Raw genomic sequence first — 23,912 nt, forward strand, 5'->3', positions numbered from 1 at the left:
CAGTTGTGGAGGACATTGCTTCATTGGCCCATGTTGGTATTATCATTGCGCTCTTCCCAGGTGAGGCAGTCGCTTGCTGGCCATTGGACAGCCACTCATGATGGCTCACAACAGCTCATGAAAGTGCACACCAGCTGCCGGCCAGCCCCACAGCCTACCCCGTCGATGGCAACTCACAGCAGCCCAGCTCCAGGTTGAGCTGTTGTTCACCATCTCAGCGGTAGAGGGCGCAGCATCACTGGCCCTTGTGGGATCCGAACTGGGGCCCTGCTGCTCAGAGCTGGAGTCCCAAGCCAATTCCTACCCAACGAGCCACTCGGCTGGCCCAAACATTGGTTACTTCTGATAAATAGAAACAAGGGTCTAAAGAGACTTATTTTATACTTTTCTATAATTTTCAATATTTGTCTATAGTACTTTAATAAATTTCCTAAAATAAAAATTTGTTTAATAACCAATAATCACCATAGCATTTATTTATTAAACAAATACTATATGTCAGGCTCTTCATAAAGTCCTTCATATTATCACTCTCAATCTTTACAATAATTCTAAGATGGAGCTATTTTTATTATGACTAAGAGAGATAAATTAGTTCCAAGAAGTCATACACTTTAGAAAGTGATGGTACCACATTTATACTCAGGTCCATTCACTTTCACATCAAATGCTCTTCATCTCAGTCGAACCATTGCGTATTCGTGGTATCAATGATCAGGCTAACAACCTCAGATTTCTGGTCATTCTCACTCCTCTCAAAATACCATTTTTGTTATTATGATCATTGTGTGAGTTCAGTCATTCAACCAGCTATGAGCCTGGTCTATGGTCTGGGGATTCAGCAGTAAACTAAACAGGTAAGTATGCCCTTCCACACGAAGCCAGCATTCCAGCAGATGCAGAGATTGGACAAGAAAATAAGTCAAGTGAAGGTCTCATGGTGCTGTGTAATCTGCAGAAAACAAAGCAGAGAAGGGAGAACAAGGGGAGGGGCCCAATGGGAAGGGAAGCACATTTGAATACCTGGTAGTCAGGCCCCAATTTAGTTTTTATTATCACCTTACTTCACTTCCTCGGTTTTTTTTTGGTTGAGAAAATCAAAGTAGTTATTTAACTCTTTTTTGCCAGTCATTGTAACTAGAGCCTGGTAACATCAGGATCCACTATGTCTGTCTGATTCCAACTCCTGTGTGGTTTCACACAAAAGAAAAACGTTCCCAAAGAACTGTGCCAAAGCTGACTTTAATATAGTGAAAATTGTATACTTCATTCTACTAAATTGATCCAGCACTGTAGTGGGTTTACATAAGCCAAGGATATACTTTCATATAAAGCAAATTCTTTCAAACTACTGTGGGTATGTAATCTTTTAAAAATGAAAACCTCAACATTCTTTACTGTAAAATGGGTGCAGCATTCTGCCTTATTGTTCAAGGTGTATATTTTGCTCAAAATCTAAATATATAGCTGCAGATTTTACTGAGCCGTACGCTTTCAGAGTCTTGTGTGCTAAGCTACACAGGAAATGTTGTCTTTGGGACTGAACACTTAACAGCTGCTTCTGGGAATGAAAATTTGATTCTTTGGGTTGCTCATGGGAATGTGTGACACTTACCTCTTCAGAGACAGTCAGAGAATTTCTGTGGCATTAGCTACTGATTAAATAGTGATCCAAGTTTTAATATCAACGTAGGCATCTATTTTGCATGTATTTTTTCTGAAATATTTTTTCTAATACTGTTCAGATTTTTATTATAATTTATCCTTTCAATATATTTTAAATATGCTCTTTAAAAAAATATCCTATCTGAGCTCCTGTGTTGGTGAGCTATTTCTGAATTGTCATATTAGGGTGTGTGTGATAGTGTGTGTGTGTATGTGTGTGAATTAAGGTTGAGAAGAAAATATATCAAAGCAGTTTAAATACAATAAAATTGATATTCTTAATCAAAATATTATTAATTAGCTTTGATACTACCTTTTTACTAAAACAACAAAGATAAAAGGTCATCATTATAAGGAAAACATCTTACTAAGTTACCTGAAGTCTCTGTCAGTTATTCTTTTAAAATGGAAAGCATACATTATAATGAAATTGCACAAGGGCATTTCTATGTTATCCTAATTGAGTGGTCTAAAATTAGAAAAAATCCCAGTGTATCTAAAGTACACCTTAAAGCATATTATTAAATTTTAAATAAATGTGTCAGTATAACACCCTGGAAAAAGAAAGCAATGCTTAAAGAAAAAAGAGTGCTTTGGGTTCCTTTCTCCAGTTGTACTGCCCTGCTAACTAATGATAGGATTCACGACATGCCCAGAAGGAATAGCAGAAGCAAGCCAATGAAAAGGGCTGGTTTACATGTGATGTAATGAACTAAATATATATCTGCCTGCTATTGTTGCATTGCTTTATTTCAAGGTTGACTTGGAGGTATTTATTCAGATGGCCTGTCTAATAGGTGACAGTTTAACCTTCTGAAGATTTTATTTTGTCTATATGGTTCTAAAAACTTCTTTGGAAGACTGGTTTCTTAGTATTGAGGGTCTTTCTTTTCCCAAAATGCAAGGACTTCTATGTGATTAGATTTAAAAAGAATAACTTTCTTTTAAAGTAACTTATGTATATACTTTTAAAAATATATATTAAAAGGTCATCCTAAATAATAATTCTATTTAAATATTATTTTACAGTTGTATTTTGACTGAAGACATGTAAGAGACACTTAATGTTTTGGTTTTTTGGGGGGATTTTGCTGTCCTCATGAAACTTTTATAAAACTAACAGAAAATGATAAGCAGTTAAGAGCTTCCAGTTAGAACAATAGGCTATTTCCCTTTTTTAAAGTCTGTTTGTCATTGTTGATTGACAGAGTCTCCAACTGTGTTCAAAGTTATTAGACTCAATGAACTTCAGATTAAGGCTGTACAGAAAAGTGGGTCTTATTTAAACTTCATGAAATTAGTCTGGCAAGCTAAATCATAATAGGGAAGTGAGAATAATCTGATTAATCTCCCCAATTTATAATTTCCACACAGAGATCCAGTTCATCATTTGTGGTAATGATTGTGGGGTAAAACAAAATACATTAGAGGCAGCTCAGTAAGTTAGTTCCTTTTGTCTCTCTGGCCTCTGACTTACTTGCCTGGGAAAATGGCCAAAAAAAGAAAAAAAAAAAAACCAACAAACAAACGCTGCTGAGTATCTCAGATCTAGGTAATGGGTCCTCACCAGTAGTGTGATGTGTGTGGGTTTCTTTTTTTTTCTTTTTTTTTTTTTCTTCTGGCAACAAACCACTCACTGGGATTTGACGCTGTGATTTTTTTTTTTTTAAAGCATACTTAAACTCACACACTTTTTGTAATGAGGATTTCAGTGTAGGGCTTTTCTACAGAATACCATTTGGTCCTACTAAGAATTGTCTGTTCAAATGTTGGAGCATTTGATTGAAAAATCCTTCTTAGCCTTTTTAAAGGTAAGTCATGATTTTTTTTTAAATAAAAAGATTTCTATCTCCCAAATGATAGATGACATTATTATATAAACACTCATAAGATATATAACAACAAAAGCAGTAGCTGTTTTCTTAAAGTCACTAGGCTTTATTTAAAAATTAGATTTGTGTTATTTTGTAAGTTATTGATCTTCCTACATTTCATGTTTAAAAATATTAAAACTTTCTCCAATGGTCAATGACATTTAATTTCTTGATGTTTAAAATCTTGTGATTTCTGTTAACATTTACTTGTTAATATTTAAAATGATTTACAATCCAATTTGATTACTGTAAAATTTCCATTGTATACTTAGGCTATTTATACATGAGTTTTAATTTCAATTATGAGTGGAAATAATTATAAATGAAAATCAATGTAATGAGATTAGTTATTATGAATGACTTGCCATTCTATGTCAATGTGCTCTCTAGTGTGCAATTAACTACTTATTACTTTACAGCATCATTAGCTAATTTTAATTTTCTATCTGAATTTCACAATTTTCAGTGAACTTGACTGTCTGCATGGTTAAATGCAATGTATATTTTTGACATGTTCTTTTTAAGTATTTTTTTAAATGAACAAAAATATTGTAATTGCTACTGGGAATAGTAAATTATATTAATTCCAAATAATGATTCTAGATTTTATTACTGGCCTAAGTGCAAATTAATATAAAATCTGGTAGCTAAATGAAATAAAGCAAAATTATTGTTATGGGCTATTTAGGAAGCTTATTACAAATATCAGCAAATTATCTTATTGAATAATGATACCAACTCTACATAAAGGATAAGTCAAATAAAGGATAAATCATTCTAAAAAAATTAAAAGTTTCAATTTAATTACATAAGTGAATTCATATATAAATGTAAATGGCATAAATTCTCTAGAGCAAATTTCAAATAGTTACTGGAGTTATCAAGTAATTATATTGAAAGGCTTTTTAAATGTTTGCATGGACTGTTCAGTCCAAGCTTATGTTGTTTTAATAATAATATCTTGTAACTCTAAAAGAAACATTGTTTTTAATATTGGTTCACAAAATAACCAAAATGAAATTTTAAAGAAGTTTTGTTATACAGAGTTAAGCGGTCCATTGAATTTTATGAGAGAAAAAATATGAAGACATGTTTTCATTTACCAGAATCATTATTAAACCAGAACAATAAATCAAATATATAGTCATTATATAATAGGTTAACCTGGGAGGAATATCAAAATTACAATTAAAGATGTGCTTAAACAAATTATACTGAAAATTTTGGAATTTACTTTGGAAGCTGTAGTTGCTATCCTTATTTTTTATGAAAACGTTTGGCCATGTTTACTCAAACACATTTGACTCAGGATATTTTGTTCCTGAAGGAATTAATTCTGTAATTATTTTCTGATTTAACCGCAATATGTTTTAGTTCACTGGCCCAAGTCATGGCTACAAGTTTCAAGTAGCATTGTTCTAACTTAGTGACTACGTTTCCATTTGCATGATATTCTAAGTTTCTGTATATAAAAAGAATAAATTATCCCATCAGATTATATTGTAATCTAAGTTTTTTTGCAAATAATCATTCCTATTTGTATAAACTATGCACATTTATTAGTTTTTTTAATAATACTTGGTCAATATGAAATAACATTATGGTTCAAAATATTTCATAATAATGTTTCAAAATAACAATAACATTTGCTTTGAAAGGCATCTTTATACATTATCTAACTCAATTTTGACATTTGCAAATTTATTTAATGTCCATTATATACACTTTAGAGAAAATTGAGTCACAGAGAAACTATAATATTAAGACCCTGAATTGAACCTACATTACTTGTTTTGAAAGCCCAGAATCTTAACCATTGCAAATCATATATCTTATTATTGATAGTAGAATTTGGGGTGGAAAATGCATTCCTGCCTAGGGTTCAATGATTAAGACTGGCTCTAATCCATTGGAACCTAAAACAGATATTAACCTAAATCATTTCAAACTTACAGTAATCCCTTAATCAAGTACTCCAAAAAGTATTCTGAAAGATAGGCTTGTTTCTACTTGGATCCTTAGTATAATATATGAAGTCCAATGTTCTTATTGTTTTAAACTGGTAAGACTCCTACTAAAGCAAGTTTTAAATTGTAATATTTTAAAATATAATATAATGAAGTGTATTTTTGTTTTCTTTATAGATATCTACAATTTTTTTCTATTGTATGTATTTACCTCCATATGTTCCGATAGAATAGAAATGCACATATAAGTTAAAAGGATTGTGTTAGCTTCAATAAGAAAAAATGTTGGAGATCTCCTAATCTAGTTATTTAAAAATGTTCTGTGGAGCCCTTGGGTTCTTCGGGGATGGGTCAGAGCCCAAGTGAGTTATAACTGGGAGGGGATAGGGTCACAGTTCCTGCCCACTTTTACCAGAAAGGATTTCTTTTAACTGTCTTTACATATTGGGATTATATGTAAAATTTAATTTGAAAGGATAATTCTATTTCTAAACAGAAGTTTATATAGTACTTTTCTCAGGACCTTCTCTTTCTACATAAAGAAACAACCAGATTTAAATGATTGACATTAGTCAGTCATCTTAAGCCCATTTCAACTGGCTTGAATTCAAATGTGAATCTTACTCATGTCTAAGGAATCAAGGCTTTGTAAACACACCTAGATGTGCTGTAGGGTAAAAGCCTGAAAGGGGATTTAATTAATTTTGCAAGCTAACTTTCATCATTTTATTCAACCTGTTGTTGAATTAATCCCTCCACCTCCCCCAAACTCTAAAAATGGGTTTTGTAGGCAGATACTATATTTACAAGGTGAGAAAGACTTGTATCAAAAGAATAACAGTATTGTGTAGTGGAAAACAGAGGTGTGTGGTCTGGTTTTCTAGTCTAAGGAAGTTGGAAGGCTAAAGGATAGAAGAGAAAATTTGAGATACTGCTCACTCATGAGTCAAAAAATGTCATAAGGTACTGGCATTCATTGGTACAAGTACTCTTATAATCTGAAATTTTTCAAGTTTTATAGTTTGCATCCCAGGAAATTCTACCTCTGGGCCATTGCTTTCCTGGATGAAGTTTCCCAGGGAACACAGCTTTATCTCCACATGTGGAAAACTCTCTGGGAATTTTCTTATTTTTCTGACCTATTTATTGGGGAGGCTTCTTACAGCTCAGTCTCCCAGTTTGTCCTACCAGGTTTCCAACATAGTGGAAAGGCATAATAATCATAAATTAATTCTAGAAATACCGTTGATTTGACAGCCAAAATAGAAAAAAAAAAGAAATCTAGTTTTCCTTCTTTCAAAGGTAGCCTAAGGGAATAATATACACTCATGAATTTGAATTCTACAAAAGGAATTGGATTTATAATCTATAAATTGAGACAGTGCAGCTGATTTCCTTATAGACTCAAAAAAAAGTATATGATTAGTGATATCTTAAAACATGCCTTTTTATTTTTTCTTTCTTCTTTACTGAAATTTCAATAAATAGTTTTCTTTTCTGTACCTATGATTATTGTTTGTTTTCTAAAGTTAGGTACTTTAATCAAGAAGTAAATGATTACAGATATCAATGTCTTGTCTATTTCTTATGAAGGAAAAATAACAATAAATAAAGGATAAAATTTAATCCAGATTAGCAAATGAAGTAAATGAACTGTTTTTTTATTTGTTTGTTTGTTTTTTGGGTTGTTTTTTTTAAGATTTTATTGGGGAATTAGGAGAGGGGAATAGCATTGGGGAATCGGGGAAGGGGAGCAGACAAGTTGCTGTCCTTTTGTTCTTCAGTCTAGTTGTGGAGGACGTCACTTCACTGGCCCAAATTGGTATTATCATTGTGCTCTTCCCAGGTGAGGCAGTTGTTTGCCAGCCACTGGACAGCTGCTCATGGCAGCTCTTGGCTGCTCATGCCAGCTGTCTCTCATGGTAGCTTACGGCAGCCCACTGCAGCCAACGCCATTGCTAGCAACTCACGGCAGCCCAGCTCCAGGTTGAGCTGTTGTTCACCATCTTAGCTGTAGAGGGCGCAGCATCACTGGCCCTAATGTGGGATCTGAACCGGAGCCCTGCTGCTCAGAGCTGGCGTCCCCAGCCACCTCTTAACCAACACGCCACTTAGCCATCTGTAAATAAGCTGTTTTAATATGTTAGAAGATGTGTTATGAAGAAAACCAAGTGTGCAAGACACAAATTTTACAGGCTCTAAATACCTAAATTTCAAAGAAGAGTGGGAACAAACCATACTTTTTTCTGAAGATAAACATGAGTGGTAAAGCTGTCGAATAGAATGCGCTATGTAGCCTGACATTTTATGTACTCAGTTCACCTCTTATATAATGTGTTTGGCCCTCCTTTGCTTCAGGTGAATAAAGCTGATTGTCATTTTGTTGTATGAAGGAGAAGGTTAAAGTATAATTTTAATAGCAATACTTAATTACCCAGGATGACGTCAAAGCACTGATGGGTCATAAATGAACCCAAGTATATCAAATGTCTTGCCTATTCTTAGGGGGAAAAAAAAGTTGGATGCTTATCTCAAGTTAACAAAAGTGAATCAATCAGAAAATTTGAAAATGTAGATATAACTTAATCTGTCTCTCTCTCTCTCTCTCTCTCAAACCTATTAGTCCATGTCTGATATAATACTAGCTTAATTCTTGTATCCTTGCTTATATGTCATCCAGATGGATCTTAAATTAATAACTGTCTAATCATATAATTCTACAGAATAAATTGTCTGATACTTCTGTTTTCCAATGAAATTGATTCACCAGTTGTGGAAGTGTACACTGTTTCACTTCAGTCTTAAGTTCAAAAATGACAGAGCCTAGGCTGTACCCAGGCATGCCCATTACTGGACATGTCTGGGCTCAGGATCCTTAGAAGTCATAATAATGAGTTTTCAGGTTTGGAGAGGTAGGTTTTGGAGAACACGTGCTGCCCTCTGGGTCCTCCAGTGGACATTTTGGGGACTGTTTTCTCCTTGCAGAAATTCTTCCCTGTAGTACATGGGGCTACTGGAATAATGGATAAAAATTCTAGATAAGTCACATAGATTCATGACTTTGGTATGGCATAGAATTGGGAAAGGAGCAAATATCTGCACATATATCTATTTTAACAACAATACAATTATAACTTTTAAATCATTTTATAGTCATCTGTCAGATTGGCAAATGACATTGATACTGAAACATTTTTTAGTGACGTTTATGTAGGACATAAAATAACTTTCCAAAAGAGATAACTTAATCTTTGAGCTGTATTTTTTAAACAGATTCATGATGTTATATAAACAAAGCTGGAATTTGATACTGTAGATTTCACACCCCAATTGTTGTTAAATGGGCTTGCAAAGCCATAGGTTTCTACAAACATTCTCCTAGAGCTTCCTAAAGGAGGGAAGGAGAGGGTCAGGTGGGAGTAGGGAGACCAAGTTATAATTCAGGGTCTCTGGGTTCCCACCACTGCTGGTATAGTTTTTCTGTCTATTGGTCTTCCGTGTAAGAATTTGAATGAGGAACAGTTCAGTTGCTTAAACTAAAAACTGCTGATCTCATGTTAGCATCTTATTAACACATGAGGAAATCAAGGGATAGAGAGATTGAAAGGCCTGCTCACCATCACCTGGCAAGAAAGTGGCAAATCAGTGTTTGGTTTAATCTCTAGCTTACTGATCTCAATTATACCAGGTTGCATCCCTATATTTTGATTGCTATCTTATGTTATAACTTGCAAATAAGAGTTGGAGGATGGTCTATGAAATGGGTATTTAGTAAAATATTATTTAATAAGCTACCCTGAATATGATTATTTGTTCATAGTATACAGAACAGCAGGGTGATATTCTGTATTTGGCAATTATTACTATGGTTGTTTAAAAGATTATATTTCAAGAAAAGTTTAAGGTGCTTGTCCAATTACACTTTCCAAGGAAATTCCCCTTGATAATATCTAGTCCTTATTATCAGCTTTAATTAACCTGCTCCATTGCATTATGACAACCCTGGCCAAAGCCATAGGAAGTAGCACATTACATAATTTTAGAAGGCAGGGAAAGCCAGTCACACTCCATCTCCGAGCTCACAAAGAGCCAAGCCCACTTGCTCGGTGAGTCACCAGATTCCACAGGAAAAAGAAATCACCTGTTTAGGCTTACGTGTTTTCTTCCACATTTGATAAAAATATGTGAAACTCATGTCTATTGAAACTTCTTCTCTATCAGGACCTCAGTGTGAATAGGTTTGTTACATTTACAACTGATTTACAGTGGAAGTAGCCTAGGTATAAGATGTAATTAGAGGGAGTTCACAAAGGATAAGAAACCACTGCACTGTATTTCTGAAGCTGATGTTGAATAATATTGTATGTCAACTATAATTATATATACATATAGTCACGGGATGTGGAGTAGAGTGTGGGAATGGAGAAAATGGAATTGTAATAGATAAGTATGATATCGGGGTGGGAGAGCAGTACATGGGGGAGAGGGGTTGTTACTTTGTGAGGGGTGAAAAGGATAACTATTGCATTGTTCTGTACACCTGAAACTAAAAAAAAAGAATAAAAATAAACAAAATTGCCATGCAAAACATTTGCAACATTTATCTTTTAGCATTTTTTAACCATTATTTTCTTACCTATGCAAGTAATTTTCTTGAAAAAAATTAATGGTTCCTTAAGTGCAAATAAGTACTAATAAGATCATAAGAATGGTTCTTCTGTGGCAACAAAACTGTGGAGGGAAAATCTAAGGCCATAACAAAATATAATTTTTATTATTACATGTACAGTGTTGATGAAAATATTCTGTGTGTGATTCTTTTTTTGTGTAGCCTCCACCTTTTGGCATTTATGTTTGCCTTGTCCATGGGTATTTTGAAGTAGGGAATATTTGTTTATAAGTTATGAAGCATATTCGGACTGTTCATGGATGTCAAGTCAACCCCATTAAAAAAATGCTGTTACAACAAAAATAGCTCAAATGAATGCAGTTTCCAATTCTAGTTAGAAGTAATAAATTCTTACTAACTTTGTTACCAGAGGATCTACTCACTTCACAAATCATTGTCTTCCTATCTTTATGAAATAACCACATAGTAAAAAAATTACCAAAAAAAAGATTGACTATGTGAAATACATACTGGCACAAACTTGTTCATTGGGCATGAATCAATTGTCCATGACACTATGAATAATATTGCAAATGAATATGTAAAAAAACATTTGAGATTAGTAACAAAGCAATGCCTATCATTAAAACCAGGCATCCTCTACAGTCTCTCTTTTCTTCAAATTCTTTGCACCTTTAGTCTTTCAAAAAGTCAATTATTAACAATAAAATTGAAAGCAAAGTACATTTCCTTAAAATATGTTAGCATTTTCAACACTGTTCATAGAAAACAATTCAGGCAAGAGCTCAGTGTTCATGAAAATGGGATTATCTTTTAACAGTGATAATAATTTTCGTGATATTAGAAAGTAGTCTAGTATTAATTTTCTGAGAATGTACTTTCCCAATTTACCCGTGCTTTCTTGTTTTCACAGATAGCTGACAAATGATTAGAATCGATTCTTTCTGAAACATCAGATCACATCCTATAAAATCCACATCTTGCTGTTTATTTGTGAATAAGGTATAGTAAAGAAAACATCTGTTACCATACTTGCTTAACACATAGATAGAGAAGACATCAGTTTATCCACATTCCGTTTGCAGAACTCCAGGCAGGGGATGGGTGGCTGTGTCTGAGTGGAGAAGCCAGACAGAGGGTGAGGATGCCACTTAATGTCCCAGGCTGAGGGAAGGTAGATGAGGGTGAGAGTACAGTCAGCGTGTTCTCCTCAGATAAGATTGCAATATGTTAATCATGCACGAGAAGAAAGAACATTTACAAGAGGAGAATTTTAAAGAAATACTCTATATGACAATATAGACTTATTTATTTCTACCACGGGTAGGTTGTACAAAGCAAGAAAGGGGAGGACAGAATCTTAGAAAGTCAATTTCTTAAACCAAAAAGAAGCATGTGTTTATTGATAACTCACAAGAGGATCTGTCTCATGTGCATGTTTTCTTTGAACTTTGATCTGTTTGTATTGATATTTAAGCTTCTGTTTTATGGTCTCTTTCTAATGATAGGACCAGACTTCTTGGAAACCACTTTAATCAGAACTGGGAGTCTGAAAGAAGCAGCTGCTGAACCTTAATTTTCCCCTAAGCAAGAAAAATGGGCTGTGATAGGAACTGTGGCCTCATCGCAGGTGCTGTGATTGGGGCCGTCCTGGCTGTGTTTGGAGGTATCCTCATGCCAGTGGGAGACATGCTAATTGAGAAAACCATTAAAAAGGTACAAGTAGTCTAATGGCTCTGTCTTGTCATCCTGATTCATCCTGTTTTCTATCCCTTATTTGCTTTGTGTACCTGCTTTATATTTCATGGTAACTGACCACTTTGTGACTTTGTGACTATGTACATGTGAGAGCAACTTTAAAAGAGTAATGTATGTTTAATATGAATGTACTGCTATCTTAAGTATAAATATCCAAATTCTGATAAAAGCTATTTATAGTTATGCAGGTCAGTTGAAATAATTGTGTATGTCTAAAGAGTGTGTTGATGTGCTTTTGAATGAAAAATAGGTAAGTGTATTTTGTGAGGGTACATGCATAAAAGTAGTTGTACTTTGGTTAATACTGAGAAAAGTAAATATATATGTAATATATATTGCAAATATATAAATATATTGGGTTGTCAGAAAAGTCATGCTGTATTTTTTCTATGTTTTTCATTGCAAAAATGCGTCCTGACTTTTCCGACAACCCAATATATAGTCATTTAAACCTGATTGTGTTTAATAATGAAGTAGAAATCTTTGGTAAAAATTGTAAACTATTTTTTATTTGGTGAACTGCTGCTTTTTTACAATATGTATAATAATACATGATTGTCATAAATATTTCCTATTTTTAAAGCTTGATATGTCACTCTTAGGAAATCCTTTTAGAAATGTTATGTAGGACATATGCCAGTATATATGCAACAAGTCCACTGTGGTTTTAAGTACAATTAGAGTGATTCAATTAGACAGGTTTGCACAACAGCCTAGCATTCAACTCCCATCCTAGCTCCCTTAATCAGCTTCACACTCGCCAACTTTGATAGAGGGAAGACTAGAATAAGGATAAACAGACCTGATGGAGTCCTAAACCAAGGATGGCAAATTCAAATGGCTTCAGGAGTTTGGAGATAGGGTTTAAAAACAAAACAAAACCAAAAAAAAAGGTGACGCTGTGAACAAGTTAAAATGAAGAACAAGACTTATTGTTAACATGAGCGTGTGCCCCGCCTGAAGGCATGTGTGTATCTTTCTTTTTTCTTAAAAAACACAATGCTGGCCAAATAAAACATATCTGAGTACAGGCCTCAGCTCCAAGATGGGTTAGATATCAATGGCCTGGACAGAGGGTCAGTAAGCATGGTGCACAGTGGAGAACAACAAGAATTAAATCGTTACATGGGCTACGCCTACTATTCTTACTGAAATTGCTGTTCCTGCCAAGACCTTTATCTCTCTCATCAATTTATCTATGTTTGACATCTTGCTCTTACTAGGAATATAATTACATACCATTTTGTTTCACTGAAATATTGACTCAGATGACAAATTAATAAGAAGAATTAATTTTCAATCTAGTTACTCATGACAAGAAATTACTATTTTCTGATATTCCTTTCTTTAACTAAAAAGTGATATAGGTTTTAAAGTTAAAAGAAATCATCTCACTGTACTATTATGGCTTCTATCTTACTATCAATGTTAGTACAACAGGACATTTTTAAGGTTTAATTGTTTTAGGTTTAGGTTTAATAGATCCTATACTTGCATGCTATCTTCGCTCAATAATAATGCACTTATTTCTATCTCTTCTATTGCTAAGAGATCGTAAATCTTCAGCCCCATCAATTTAACTGCAAAAACATATTATAAATTGAATGTCGTGCTCTTCTGGGAATTCCCACTTTTCTTGATATTATTATTGATGTAGTTTCATAGAGACAGAGAGATGATGGTGACCTGGGGCTTATCTAAGAGTGTGAGATGGAGCTGCCATTGCTTAACTCCCTACTGAACGTGCCGTAAACTGCGCTTCCCTTCTGGGTCCTCTGTGGAGAGAGAACAGAATCAGTGTCTGCACTAACACACAGGCTATTAACTCATCTTTTGGAAAAATCTTCAGAAGAGAAAGGTCACAATAATCTCCCACTGCATAGAATTTTAGACTAATTTTTTTTTTACTGAAACATAATTGATTCTCAGTAGCTGAATATCAATCATCTATCTTTTCTCCCTATTCAACAATATTTGTGCATAGACTCTCTGTTAGGTGGCATGGAAAATACTACCGTCTATTTTAATTGTTTAATATTTATCTCTATGTTCATAACAGTTAATCCTGAGAAAATAAGAGTTTTGAGAATCAAAAATTTGCTTTTGTATAGACACTAAGAGAATAAAATACATTTTCATCTCAACAAATTTAAGATTTAACTGGGGAAAAGCATACTGTCAAAAAAAAAAAAGAAAGATAAAGGAGCCCTGTGAGACTCTTAGAATTGAATTTTAAAGTGTATAATTTAGAAAAATAAATATTATTTAGAAAGAGATATCTCAGAGTATTCAGTAACTACAGAAAGAAAGTGAGATTTGTGTTGGATTTTCAAGAAGTATAGAATTTTAAAAGTCCAAAGAGGACAGCAATAACGGTGTGAGAGGACTGATTAATACTATGGAAAAGCTGTGAAAATGCAATTAAATGTTGTGAAGAAAAAAGAAAGAATATAGAGGATGTGCCAAAAATTTACGATTAACAACAGGTGATTAGAAAGACAACAATGTGGAATACGATTTAGGGAGCTTCGAACATCAGGCAGAAAAAGACTAATTAAAGATGTGATAGGCAATAGCAGCTGGAGTATATTTCCTGGTAAATGCATAAGATACAACAAAACCTACAGTTAGAGATTTATATCAAATTGCTAGCATTTATGTCATGCCACTAAGAGCTTCATATATACTAATTCATTTCATCTTCACAAATGTCTATGAGATGACACTATTATTTTACAGTCACAAAACCTTAAATCATCTCTCCAACTCACTTTGCCAAAAGAAGGGAGTCCATTTCCAAAGCCAGGCCATCTGAAGGCAGAAACTAGATGATGCAGTCTGGTGCTCCATCTACAATAGAAAGTGTTGGAAAGTAGACCCAAAACAGGAAAATGAGAAACAACTATGTAGGAAATCACCACTTTACTTTCAAGGAGAATTTATGGCTCTCATTTTTTTTTAGCTGAGCCATCCTGCCACCTGTTGGTAGCTCAGCAGCTGCTCAGCTCAGGCCGTGACTCGAACCACTGTTGCTCAGAGGTCAAACTCTTGAGCGAGCTCTTAACCAACTGAGCCACTCTGCTGGCCAATGGCCCTTTTTTAAAAAGACCTTTCTACATAGTATAAAAGCCACTCTGTCCAATGTGGTGGAGTGCATAGAAAGGCTGACTGGTGAGGGGATTCAATGGCAGTTTAGATAGAGACTAAGTTAGGAGACAGAGGAGTATGAACTGCAAGGTGTCCAGTTGAGTTACTGATAAAAATGTGCACCTTAGGAAAATAAAACACAGAGGTTTTAAAAATAGTTTGATATGAACATCAGTGTGTATGTCAAAGGTCAGAGTTCAGATAGATTTTATCATTACCATAGAGATGACTGATAACACTAAACAGTGGATTTGCATTCCAGAGAGTTTAAATGTAGAGACAAAGGAGCAGACATTACAATAGGATTTGTGCATAAATCAGAGGTCTGAAGGCAAAACAGAAAAGGGAAAGAAAGGATTTCATATGAAGAAATAAAAACGGGGCCGGCCGAGTGGCTCAGTTGGTTAAGAGCTCGCTCAAGAGTTTGAGCTCTGAGCAACAGCAGTTCAAGTCCAGCCCGAGCTGAGCAGCCGCTGAGCTGCCAACAGGTAGCAGGATGGCTCAGCTAAAAACAAAAAAAAAACAAAAAAAACAAACAAAAAAATGAAATAAAAACGAAGAAGTGTAAGTCTTTGCAAGTTCATAGGAGGCCAACAGTCAAGGCAAGAGAATTAAATGTTCTCAGGCAGATGAAAATTAAGGAAATAATGTTTAAAATATGGTCACTAACGATTTTGAAAGTATAATTTCAGTAGGGTAGGGTAATAAAGAGGGAGGTGAAACAAAGAAATAGAGTTTTCCCTTCTTGTTTTTGAAATGACGGTTTACAGTATAATCTTTTAATAGACAAAAGGGATTAATATGGATCTAGACTCTGGAAGAAGGAGGTGTTACAAGATTGAAATGTGAGGAAAGAATGAGTTTCAAAAATGTATTAAATGATAGCTTACATGGTATTTCAGATGCATAGCCACAGACTAAGACATTATTAGAGTCCCTTCAATGGTTAGGGTCTTGACATATTGACAACTGAGCCTAGTTTTACTCTGATTTCTTTATAATCATGTTGACCTTGAATTTTACTCATATAAAGATGCCGAGACTTTTTCTTTGTTTAAATAAGACTGTTTCTTTTTTCTTTAGTTTACAAAACTATTTTTTAAATGCAATTGACACGTGTATCTGTTTGGCACATAGTAGGAGTCAGATGTCTGAATTCTGTGTAAACTAAGAGAGCAAAGTGTCGCACCCCTGCCTCAGAGCACTTAGGTTAATGCTGTTATTTTACACACATGTACAAGTTTTAGGACTGGTCAGATTTTGTTTACCTTTGAAACTCATGGAAGATTACTTTCTTCCTTTAATTGACTAATAACAAATTAGAAAAGTTACTACCTGTACACAAGCACCATTAAAAACATTAAAGTGCTGAATTGAGAAAGATCAGGCATCCTCTCATTATAATATTATCTCATTTATAAATACTAAGTCAGAACTCTAAAAGATGTTCTAAAAGATGGCTGTCTGAAATTAGCATTTGAAATGGTCTAAAGTAGCCCAGAAATTGTACTTCATAAATAAATAAATATATATATATATATATATATATATATATATATATATATATATATACACACACACACACACACACACACACACACACACACACACACATACTGGGGGTGCCAAAAAAAATGTATACAAGTGGACACTTTGGTCAACGTTGCTCAAGCAGTAGTTAGTTCGCCATAATCTGAAGTGTCTGGATGCTGATGGTTACCACTTTCAGCACCTCTTATAATTGCCGAAGTCAAACGTGACTTCTATTCATCTTTTGTTATCAGTATATATTGAGTATTACACGTGTTTCAGTGTTCCCATATAAAAAAATATATATCTCAAGATCAACAAATAAGGCAAAGTGATCCACGGCCTTTAGAAGAAAGGCATATTACACTTACAATGTCTTTTTATATTAAATATATATGCATTAGAGTTAGGGAGGTTTTCTGTCCTGCCAAGTACAATCCATCACAGCCTTTTCAGTTCTTTTATTAATTTCCCTTCATTAGGAACTAAAATGAAATATGTGCCTTGAGAAGCACATGATAAATAACTGATATTGCATTAGTCCTTAAGGTTTTTAGAGGGTAAGACTAAAAATGTGTATGTATATAAGTTCATGTGTGTTTTCCCCTCATAATGTCTCTTGAAATGGGTAAATTAATATAGATTTCAGCTTCAACGCCCTCATTAAACGCCTTTACATTTAGAAGAATAGCTATACTACTTTATTTGTATGTATTTTTGTCTTGATATCGGGCTTCTTAGTATGGAAATCAAACTTTTGGGGAACAAATAAAAAGTTCTTCAAGGACAATTGGTTGTAAAAGTAATAGGGTCTACCATCACATTAGCGGTCCTTAGGTACCCAGTGTAAATGGGTTGCAATAGCACAGGATTTTGTAACAGTGTTTTAGATTGGTACTGTGTTCTCTAAGGAATTCCCCCATTCTCTGCTTTAAGCAACAAGCAAAGTTTCCTGAAGATCTGAAATGCAATTTGACTTTTACCAACTAAGTGCAGAGGTGACAGAAAAAAAAAAAAGACAGTAATATAGGGGTGTAAAAGAGGACTAGTCTAAGGGTCAGAGGCTAGGATTCTCGCGTGATTCTACCGCTATTTGCCTCGGTTACCCTTAGGACAGCCTTCTGGGTTCTCAGAGCCTTAGTGTGCTTCTACTAGAAAATGTGGTAATAATGTTCATTGTCCTTTCCTGATCAATCGTTCCACGAATTGATACTTCCAGGTGAAAGAAACAAATAGGTCAGGTTTTTCCTGTGTTCATTAGGTTCATTTTCTATGAAATCACTTTCTTCCTCTTCCTCTAGCACAAGAAGTTAAATTAGAGCTTTCCATCTGGGCTGGGCATGCTTCCCAAGGTACTTAATTGGAAATACTGCTTGCTACAGAACCACCTTTGTTGGTACTAGTTACTATAGTGTCATAGGCTTCTGGCTCAGAGCTTGAAAACCATGGAAGGAAAGTGGGAGAGCATGTGTAACTCCCTTATTTTACAGATAATAAAATTGACCCTGAGAGGTTTGATGATTTTCCACCCAGTCCCACAACTCTTAAGAGGGGAACCGATTTCTAATATAGGGCTTTCTGATTCTGTTATTGTATTTTTTTCCTACTTATTTTCACTACAAGGGGGCATCAAGATTTTTTAATGGATTGCACAAAAGAATACTAGGACAAGTTACTTATTTCATCCTTTTATTTAAAACATAGTTACCTGATAATGAATGAGACTGCTGTAGTTTTTGGAAACATGTGCTATTGGATTGCTGCAAATATACTGAAAGTTAAGAAAGCCATATTGAGCAGGATTTTGAAGGAAGTGGGGAGAGAGTCAAATTTGTGGTTTTTATTCAGAATCATTTGTTTTCTTAATTTAATAAATGTTAAGTGAACATCCCCTGAAGGGTCCAACTTTTGAAGGAAAGGAAACAGCTTCCAAAAATCCACTAGATTTTTCCTCTCAATGTTTCTGTTTTGCCTCATCAATTCAACTCACTGAGGGCAGAAGAAACGTTAATGTTCTACCTGAGAAGAACTTTTTGGAACAGCTTTAATAAAATTTGCTTAATTGTGTTACTGTTGCAATATTGTCATAGGGTCACTCGAAGGCCTGCCAGTGATTGGCCTTAAGATCAACAGACATATGTGCAAGTATTACACACTGATTCTTTTTGTAAAAGGTTAACTAAAGAGGTTGCTATAATAATCTGTTGAAATACATCTGTTGCAAGTGTGTGGAAAGGTTGCAAACATTCTCATATTCAAGGTACTTGCTCATGGTTTTTTCACTGGCTAAGTGAAGGTTATAAACTCCCAGAAGTGCCTGTATTTACTACAAAGAAATAACTCAAACTTGTTTTCTTTTTGATAGGAAGTTGCTCTTGAAGAAGGTACAACTGCTTATAAAAACTGGGTTAAAACAGGCACAGACGTTTACAGACAGTTTTGGATCTTTGATGTGCAAAATCCAGATGATGTGGCAATGAATAGCAGCAATGTTCGGGTTAAGCAAAGAGGTCCTTATACGTACAGGTGAGTGAGTCTCCTCAAATAAGTGGCACTCTTTCTTTGACCATATGTATTTCTGAAAAGTTTCCACTTGACAAATGCCATTATATTGAAGTGCACTTACATTATCTTGCCAATAATAAATATTGGACTATTTTGTTCTTACCTATATAAAATCCTAATTTAAGGATTTAACGATTATAAAAAATACAGATTTTATTATAAATTGACCAGCATCAAATAACTGTCCAAAGTTTAGGAAGTTACAGGGATTGTACACTTGTGGAATGTATTCTCAACAATGAAATATGAATACTGAATAGAAAATAACCTATCAGAGTTTTTAAAACTAGAGAATCTTGAAGTTGTAAAATTGAAAGTATAAATTGCATCAGTAGTTCTCAGAGGATGGCTCCTGGTCGAACAGCATCAGCACCACCTAGGAACTTGGTGGAAATGCAAGTTCTCAGACCCCATCCCACCAAATGAATCAGAGACCCTTGGGCTGGAGCCTAGCAATAAGTTTTACAAATGCTCTGGGTGATTCCAATACACACTCAAATTTGAGAACCACAGCATTAAACCGATTTTACATAACTAGGGTACCTGCTAAGGATTTGTAGTCAAACGAATTCCCAGGTCATATAGGTATTTTTCTATTATTCAGTATTTCATTATTATATATTTTCCCAGTACTGAGACTGAATATGCTATACCTTTATCTTACATTCCTTCATAGTTTAACACATGTTTGAATAGAATCTTGGACTATTAGATCTGGGGATAAATGATTAGCCAGAACTTTTTGTTTTATAATTTAAAAAAATACAAAACTGACATCAGGGGATGTGATGTGATTTGTTCATACCCATACAGACCTAGGAACTGGTAACTCCTGGATTTTTGTATATTTTTTTTCCTATTTAAGTTATAGACAATGTCTTTTTTCCAACTATCAAAGTAAAAAAAAAAAAGTTGAGGTGCTAAAACACTAACCCTAACCAAGGATTAGGCATATATTTATGATATCCATAGGAGAATATAACTAAGTTCTGCTGTATCATTTGTTATACAAATGTGTGATTTATCCCTCCAGGATAACTACAATTAGTTATATACACCACGATCAATTCTTACCACCAAATATATTTCTAATGATTTCTTATAATTTTAGTATCTTATGTGTTTTAGGTAGTCTATAATTATATTTTTCTTTCCACACATTAATATGTTTCTAAATTGATAACTCACACTCAAAATAGAATGGAATATGGTAGTGATGAGGGCAGTGCCTGTTGTCATAGCAAGATATTTAAGCTGCAGAGGGCCTGGTGTCTGTGGTATCCTAGCAATTATTCCCAAGTCTCCTGTTTCTATACACATGGCTGTGACTATTCACAACTCTGCCAAAGAAGACTTGGTTTTCATTGTTACCAAAAATCTCTTACCTTGGAAAATATCTTTAGTTTTTCATGGTCTTATCATTTTATGTTATTTCCAAAAATCTATATGAATAGCTTGTTCCCAAAAATGTCGCTACAATGTATACCTCTGACAATCTAGAATTCACATGTGGATCTAGGCCAATTGTTGAAAAATCACAACCTGACGGAACTGAATATATGTGAGGAAAGAGAACAGTTGTTAGAATTTGCAAAACTCCTCATGTTTTCTGTTTAACTTTTTGTTTGTGGGGAGGCTATGTTTTTCTTTAAGGATATTACTTGTAATATGGGGAAATATAAAGACAATATTGAATCTAGTTCTAGTCCTGTTCTGATAGGTAACAGCTAATATTTTATTCTTAGAAGCTTTAACCTCTATCTCTAAGGGACAAAAGGAGGATGGGTTAGATGTACTCAATTTATTTGGAGAGGCAATGAGGAGAGGGTTGGAGAAGTTGGATTTGCAGCTAAAGTTTATAAACAATAAACTCCTATTTATATAATAATGTTTAAGGGACTTCTGATCAATTCGGGGTCATCTCATCTCATGATGTCACCAAAATTGAGTCATGAGTGTCGGCTAGGATGCCTTCAGTAGTGGGAAAACCATCTTTTAGAAAAAGTTAATAACTTAAGAGTCTTCCACGTGTTGGGCAAACCTGACTCCCCATAAATTATCCCCTGAACCCAGTTGAAATTGGAAGTGTAGGAGGAAATCCTTCCACAAATAGAACCACAGGCTTATTTGGCTAATTGCTGCTTAAGTGACTTCGATGAAACTTTGATTGACGAGGTAAAACATGGGTCAAAGCATGAAATTTCCTGGATTGAGATCTTAATTACATATATTCCAAGCCATACCATCTCTACCACCTTCTTGAAGACTTGGTAATTCCTTCAGAATATTCTCAGATCCAATATAAATCTTTTTTTTTTCAAAGTTACTTTGTTTTTGCAGGAGTACAAAGAAAGCAGTCTTGGGTAAAAATCTAAGGCAAATCTCTCCCTTTGACTTTATTAACCAACACTTTCCAAAATCTATATACATTCTAATTTTTAAACAAAATTTTGAGTGATTATGTTCTCTTTTCAAAAGTACATTCTAAAAACAGGCATTAGTTTAAAGGATTTTTCTCAGTGAGTGCCATCTACTGGTTTAATGTTACACATACAATTTATGTGAGTTTTAGAATTTTGGTCATTTTTCTTTTTTGCTATTATTTCAAATATATATATATATATATATATATATATATATATATGTATATATATATATATACATATATATATACACACACACAGATAAATGTTTCTGAAAATTAACGTATTTCAACTTTAAATGCTAGTAATATATAATCTAATTTTAAAATACAATTATCTAAGGAAAATAGTAATTAACTAGTAATAGACTCTTCTGAGTGCTGTTTGAGATTTTTATATTCTTGATCTATCTTCAGTACTCCAAGAATAAATAATAAAGGTTTGATGAAATATTAAAAATAAAATATTTTTCTAGCTGATTGGGAATTCTCTTTTGAAAGAATGAGAACCATTAATTTATTCCTTCAAAAAATGTTTATTAAGAACTCACCATGCACTAAGTCACCCTTCACCACATTTCTAAAACGTAGTTGGTATTTTGAAGCCTAGAGATATTAGAGGTAAGCGCTTAGAACTACTCAGTATTCAATATATGGGGGGGGTGTGGGTGAGAGTTGGTCTGTAAAAATAGAAATTATATCCCATTAGTTATTCTTAATTCTCATTAAAGTATTGAAAAATATGGAAAAGCCTGGGCTGGATAGACTATGTACTTTGAGCATTCTTTCTAATATAAGAAAATGTGTTTTTAGTATTCCCCTGTTTATTCTCTCCTGTCTCCTCCTTACCCTCAAGATAAAGGTTAAACATTTAAAAGTGGGATGTAACACTTTTATGTTTGTAATCTGCTTATTTTCGTTACTTAACTTCCCACCACTTTCCTTACTCCCTCACTCTATAATCAAACCAAATTCAGCCATTTGCATTTCTAAAAATATACCATGTTCTTTCTTCATATCATATACATGCTACTTTCTACCCTATTTCACCTAACTAAACTTCTATTTGTAACTCAAATCACTTATGTGGAATTGCTACAAAATGTGTCTCAACCCTCACCCCAACCGTGACCATCCCAAGCCAGGATTTGCATCTGTTCTGTGTTTTCGCGTGGACACTGTGTAAAATCTTGTAATAACACATGTTACTTCTCCCTGCTATACAAATTTAAGATGCCGTTCTCTAACTTGCCAGAGACCCAGCATTGGCTTCTTTATCATTTAAACTCGTTTGTTTAGCATAATTTCTGATATATTCTGTGTACTCAAAAATTATTTATTGCACAAATGAATGGCCTTTGAGACCTAATGTTCACTTGACACAATAATTTTGAATTTTATTTACTTCTGTATTTCAGAGTTCGTTATCTTCCCAAGGATAATATAACACATGACCCAATGAGCAACACAGTTTCTTTTGTACAGCCCAATGCCGCCATTTTTGAGCCTTCACTATCAGTTGGAACTGAGGATGACAATTTCACTGTTCTCAATTTGGCTGTAGCTGTGAGTATACTAACAAAATTACTTGTTTTGAAATACTCTGGAATCCACCATAATTAATCTTATGATTGGAACTATCATTAGATAGTATTTATTCTGTCATTTTTATAAAGGTGTATTTCCATGTTGTTATTTTGAATGGAGTTACAGTCATTAGGAAAGATGACAAAATCATATAATAATCCACTGAATTAGAAGACCACTTAAATTATCATTAAAAAAAAACAGGACTTAACTTTGAATGTCTTTTTCTGGCTGACACTGAGACAGATTAGTAATCCCTCGCCTAGGGATTAGTAAATTACACTTTCAGTTCTGATAAGATTTTGCAGTAGTCTTATTTGTTCAGTTTTTTATTTTACTTTTCAATTACAGTTGACATACAATATTTATTAGTTTCAGGTGTAAAACACAGTGATTAGACATTTATATAACTTATGAAGTGATCACCCTGATAAATCTAGTATCCATCTGACATTATACATAGTTATTACAATATTATTAACTATATTTTCTATGCTGTCTTTACATTTCCATGGATGTTTTTATAACTGCAAGTTTGCACATCTTAATACTTTCACCTTTTTCACCCATCCCTTAATCTCCTTCCCGTTTGATAACCATCAAAATGTTCACTGTATCTATGTGTTTCTGGTTTGTTTGTTCATTTGTTTTTCAGATTCCATCTATAAGTGAGATCATATGGTATTTGTCTTCCTCTGTCTGACTTATTTCACTTAGCATAATCCCAAGTCCATCCATGATGTCACAAATGGCCAGATTTCATTCTT

The 23,912-nt window shown here is 34.1% G+C and overlaps 1 protein-coding gene across 6 annotated transcripts in view; it reads left to right on the forward strand.

The window, feature by feature from the left end:
* The window catches only part of CD36 (CD36 molecule (CD36 blood group)), an 86,550-nt gene that overhangs the window by 45,697 nt on the left and 16,941 nt on the right, over positions 1 to 23,912 (forward strand). For 4 of the 6 annotated variants that reach the window (XM_019661585.1, XM_019661584.1, XM_019661586.1 and 1 more), the window contains exons 2-5: positions 11,050 to 11,138; positions 11,645 to 11,852; positions 18,937 to 19,097; positions 22,977 to 23,124. In XM_019661585.1, the coding sequence (XP_019517130.1) occupies positions 11,733 to 11,852; positions 18,937 to 19,097; positions 22,977 to 23,124 (429 nt within the window). In that variant the 5' untranslated portion in view covers positions 11,050 to 11,138; positions 11,645 to 11,732. Of the gene's footprint in view, positions 1 to 3,319; positions 3,477 to 11,049; positions 11,139 to 11,644; positions 11,853 to 18,936; positions 19,098 to 22,976; positions 23,125 to 23,912 lie in introns of those variants that run through there. The other 2 variants (XM_019661583.1, XM_019661588.1) reach the window with 2 other exon arrangements.

Source organism: Hipposideros armiger, unplaced genomic scaffold (assembly GCF_001890085.2).
Source record: "Hipposideros armiger isolate ML-2016 unplaced genomic scaffold, ASM189008v1 scaffold_354, whole genome shotgun sequence".
NCBI lineage: Eukaryota > Metazoa > Chordata > Mammalia > Chiroptera > Hipposideridae > Hipposideros > Hipposideros armiger.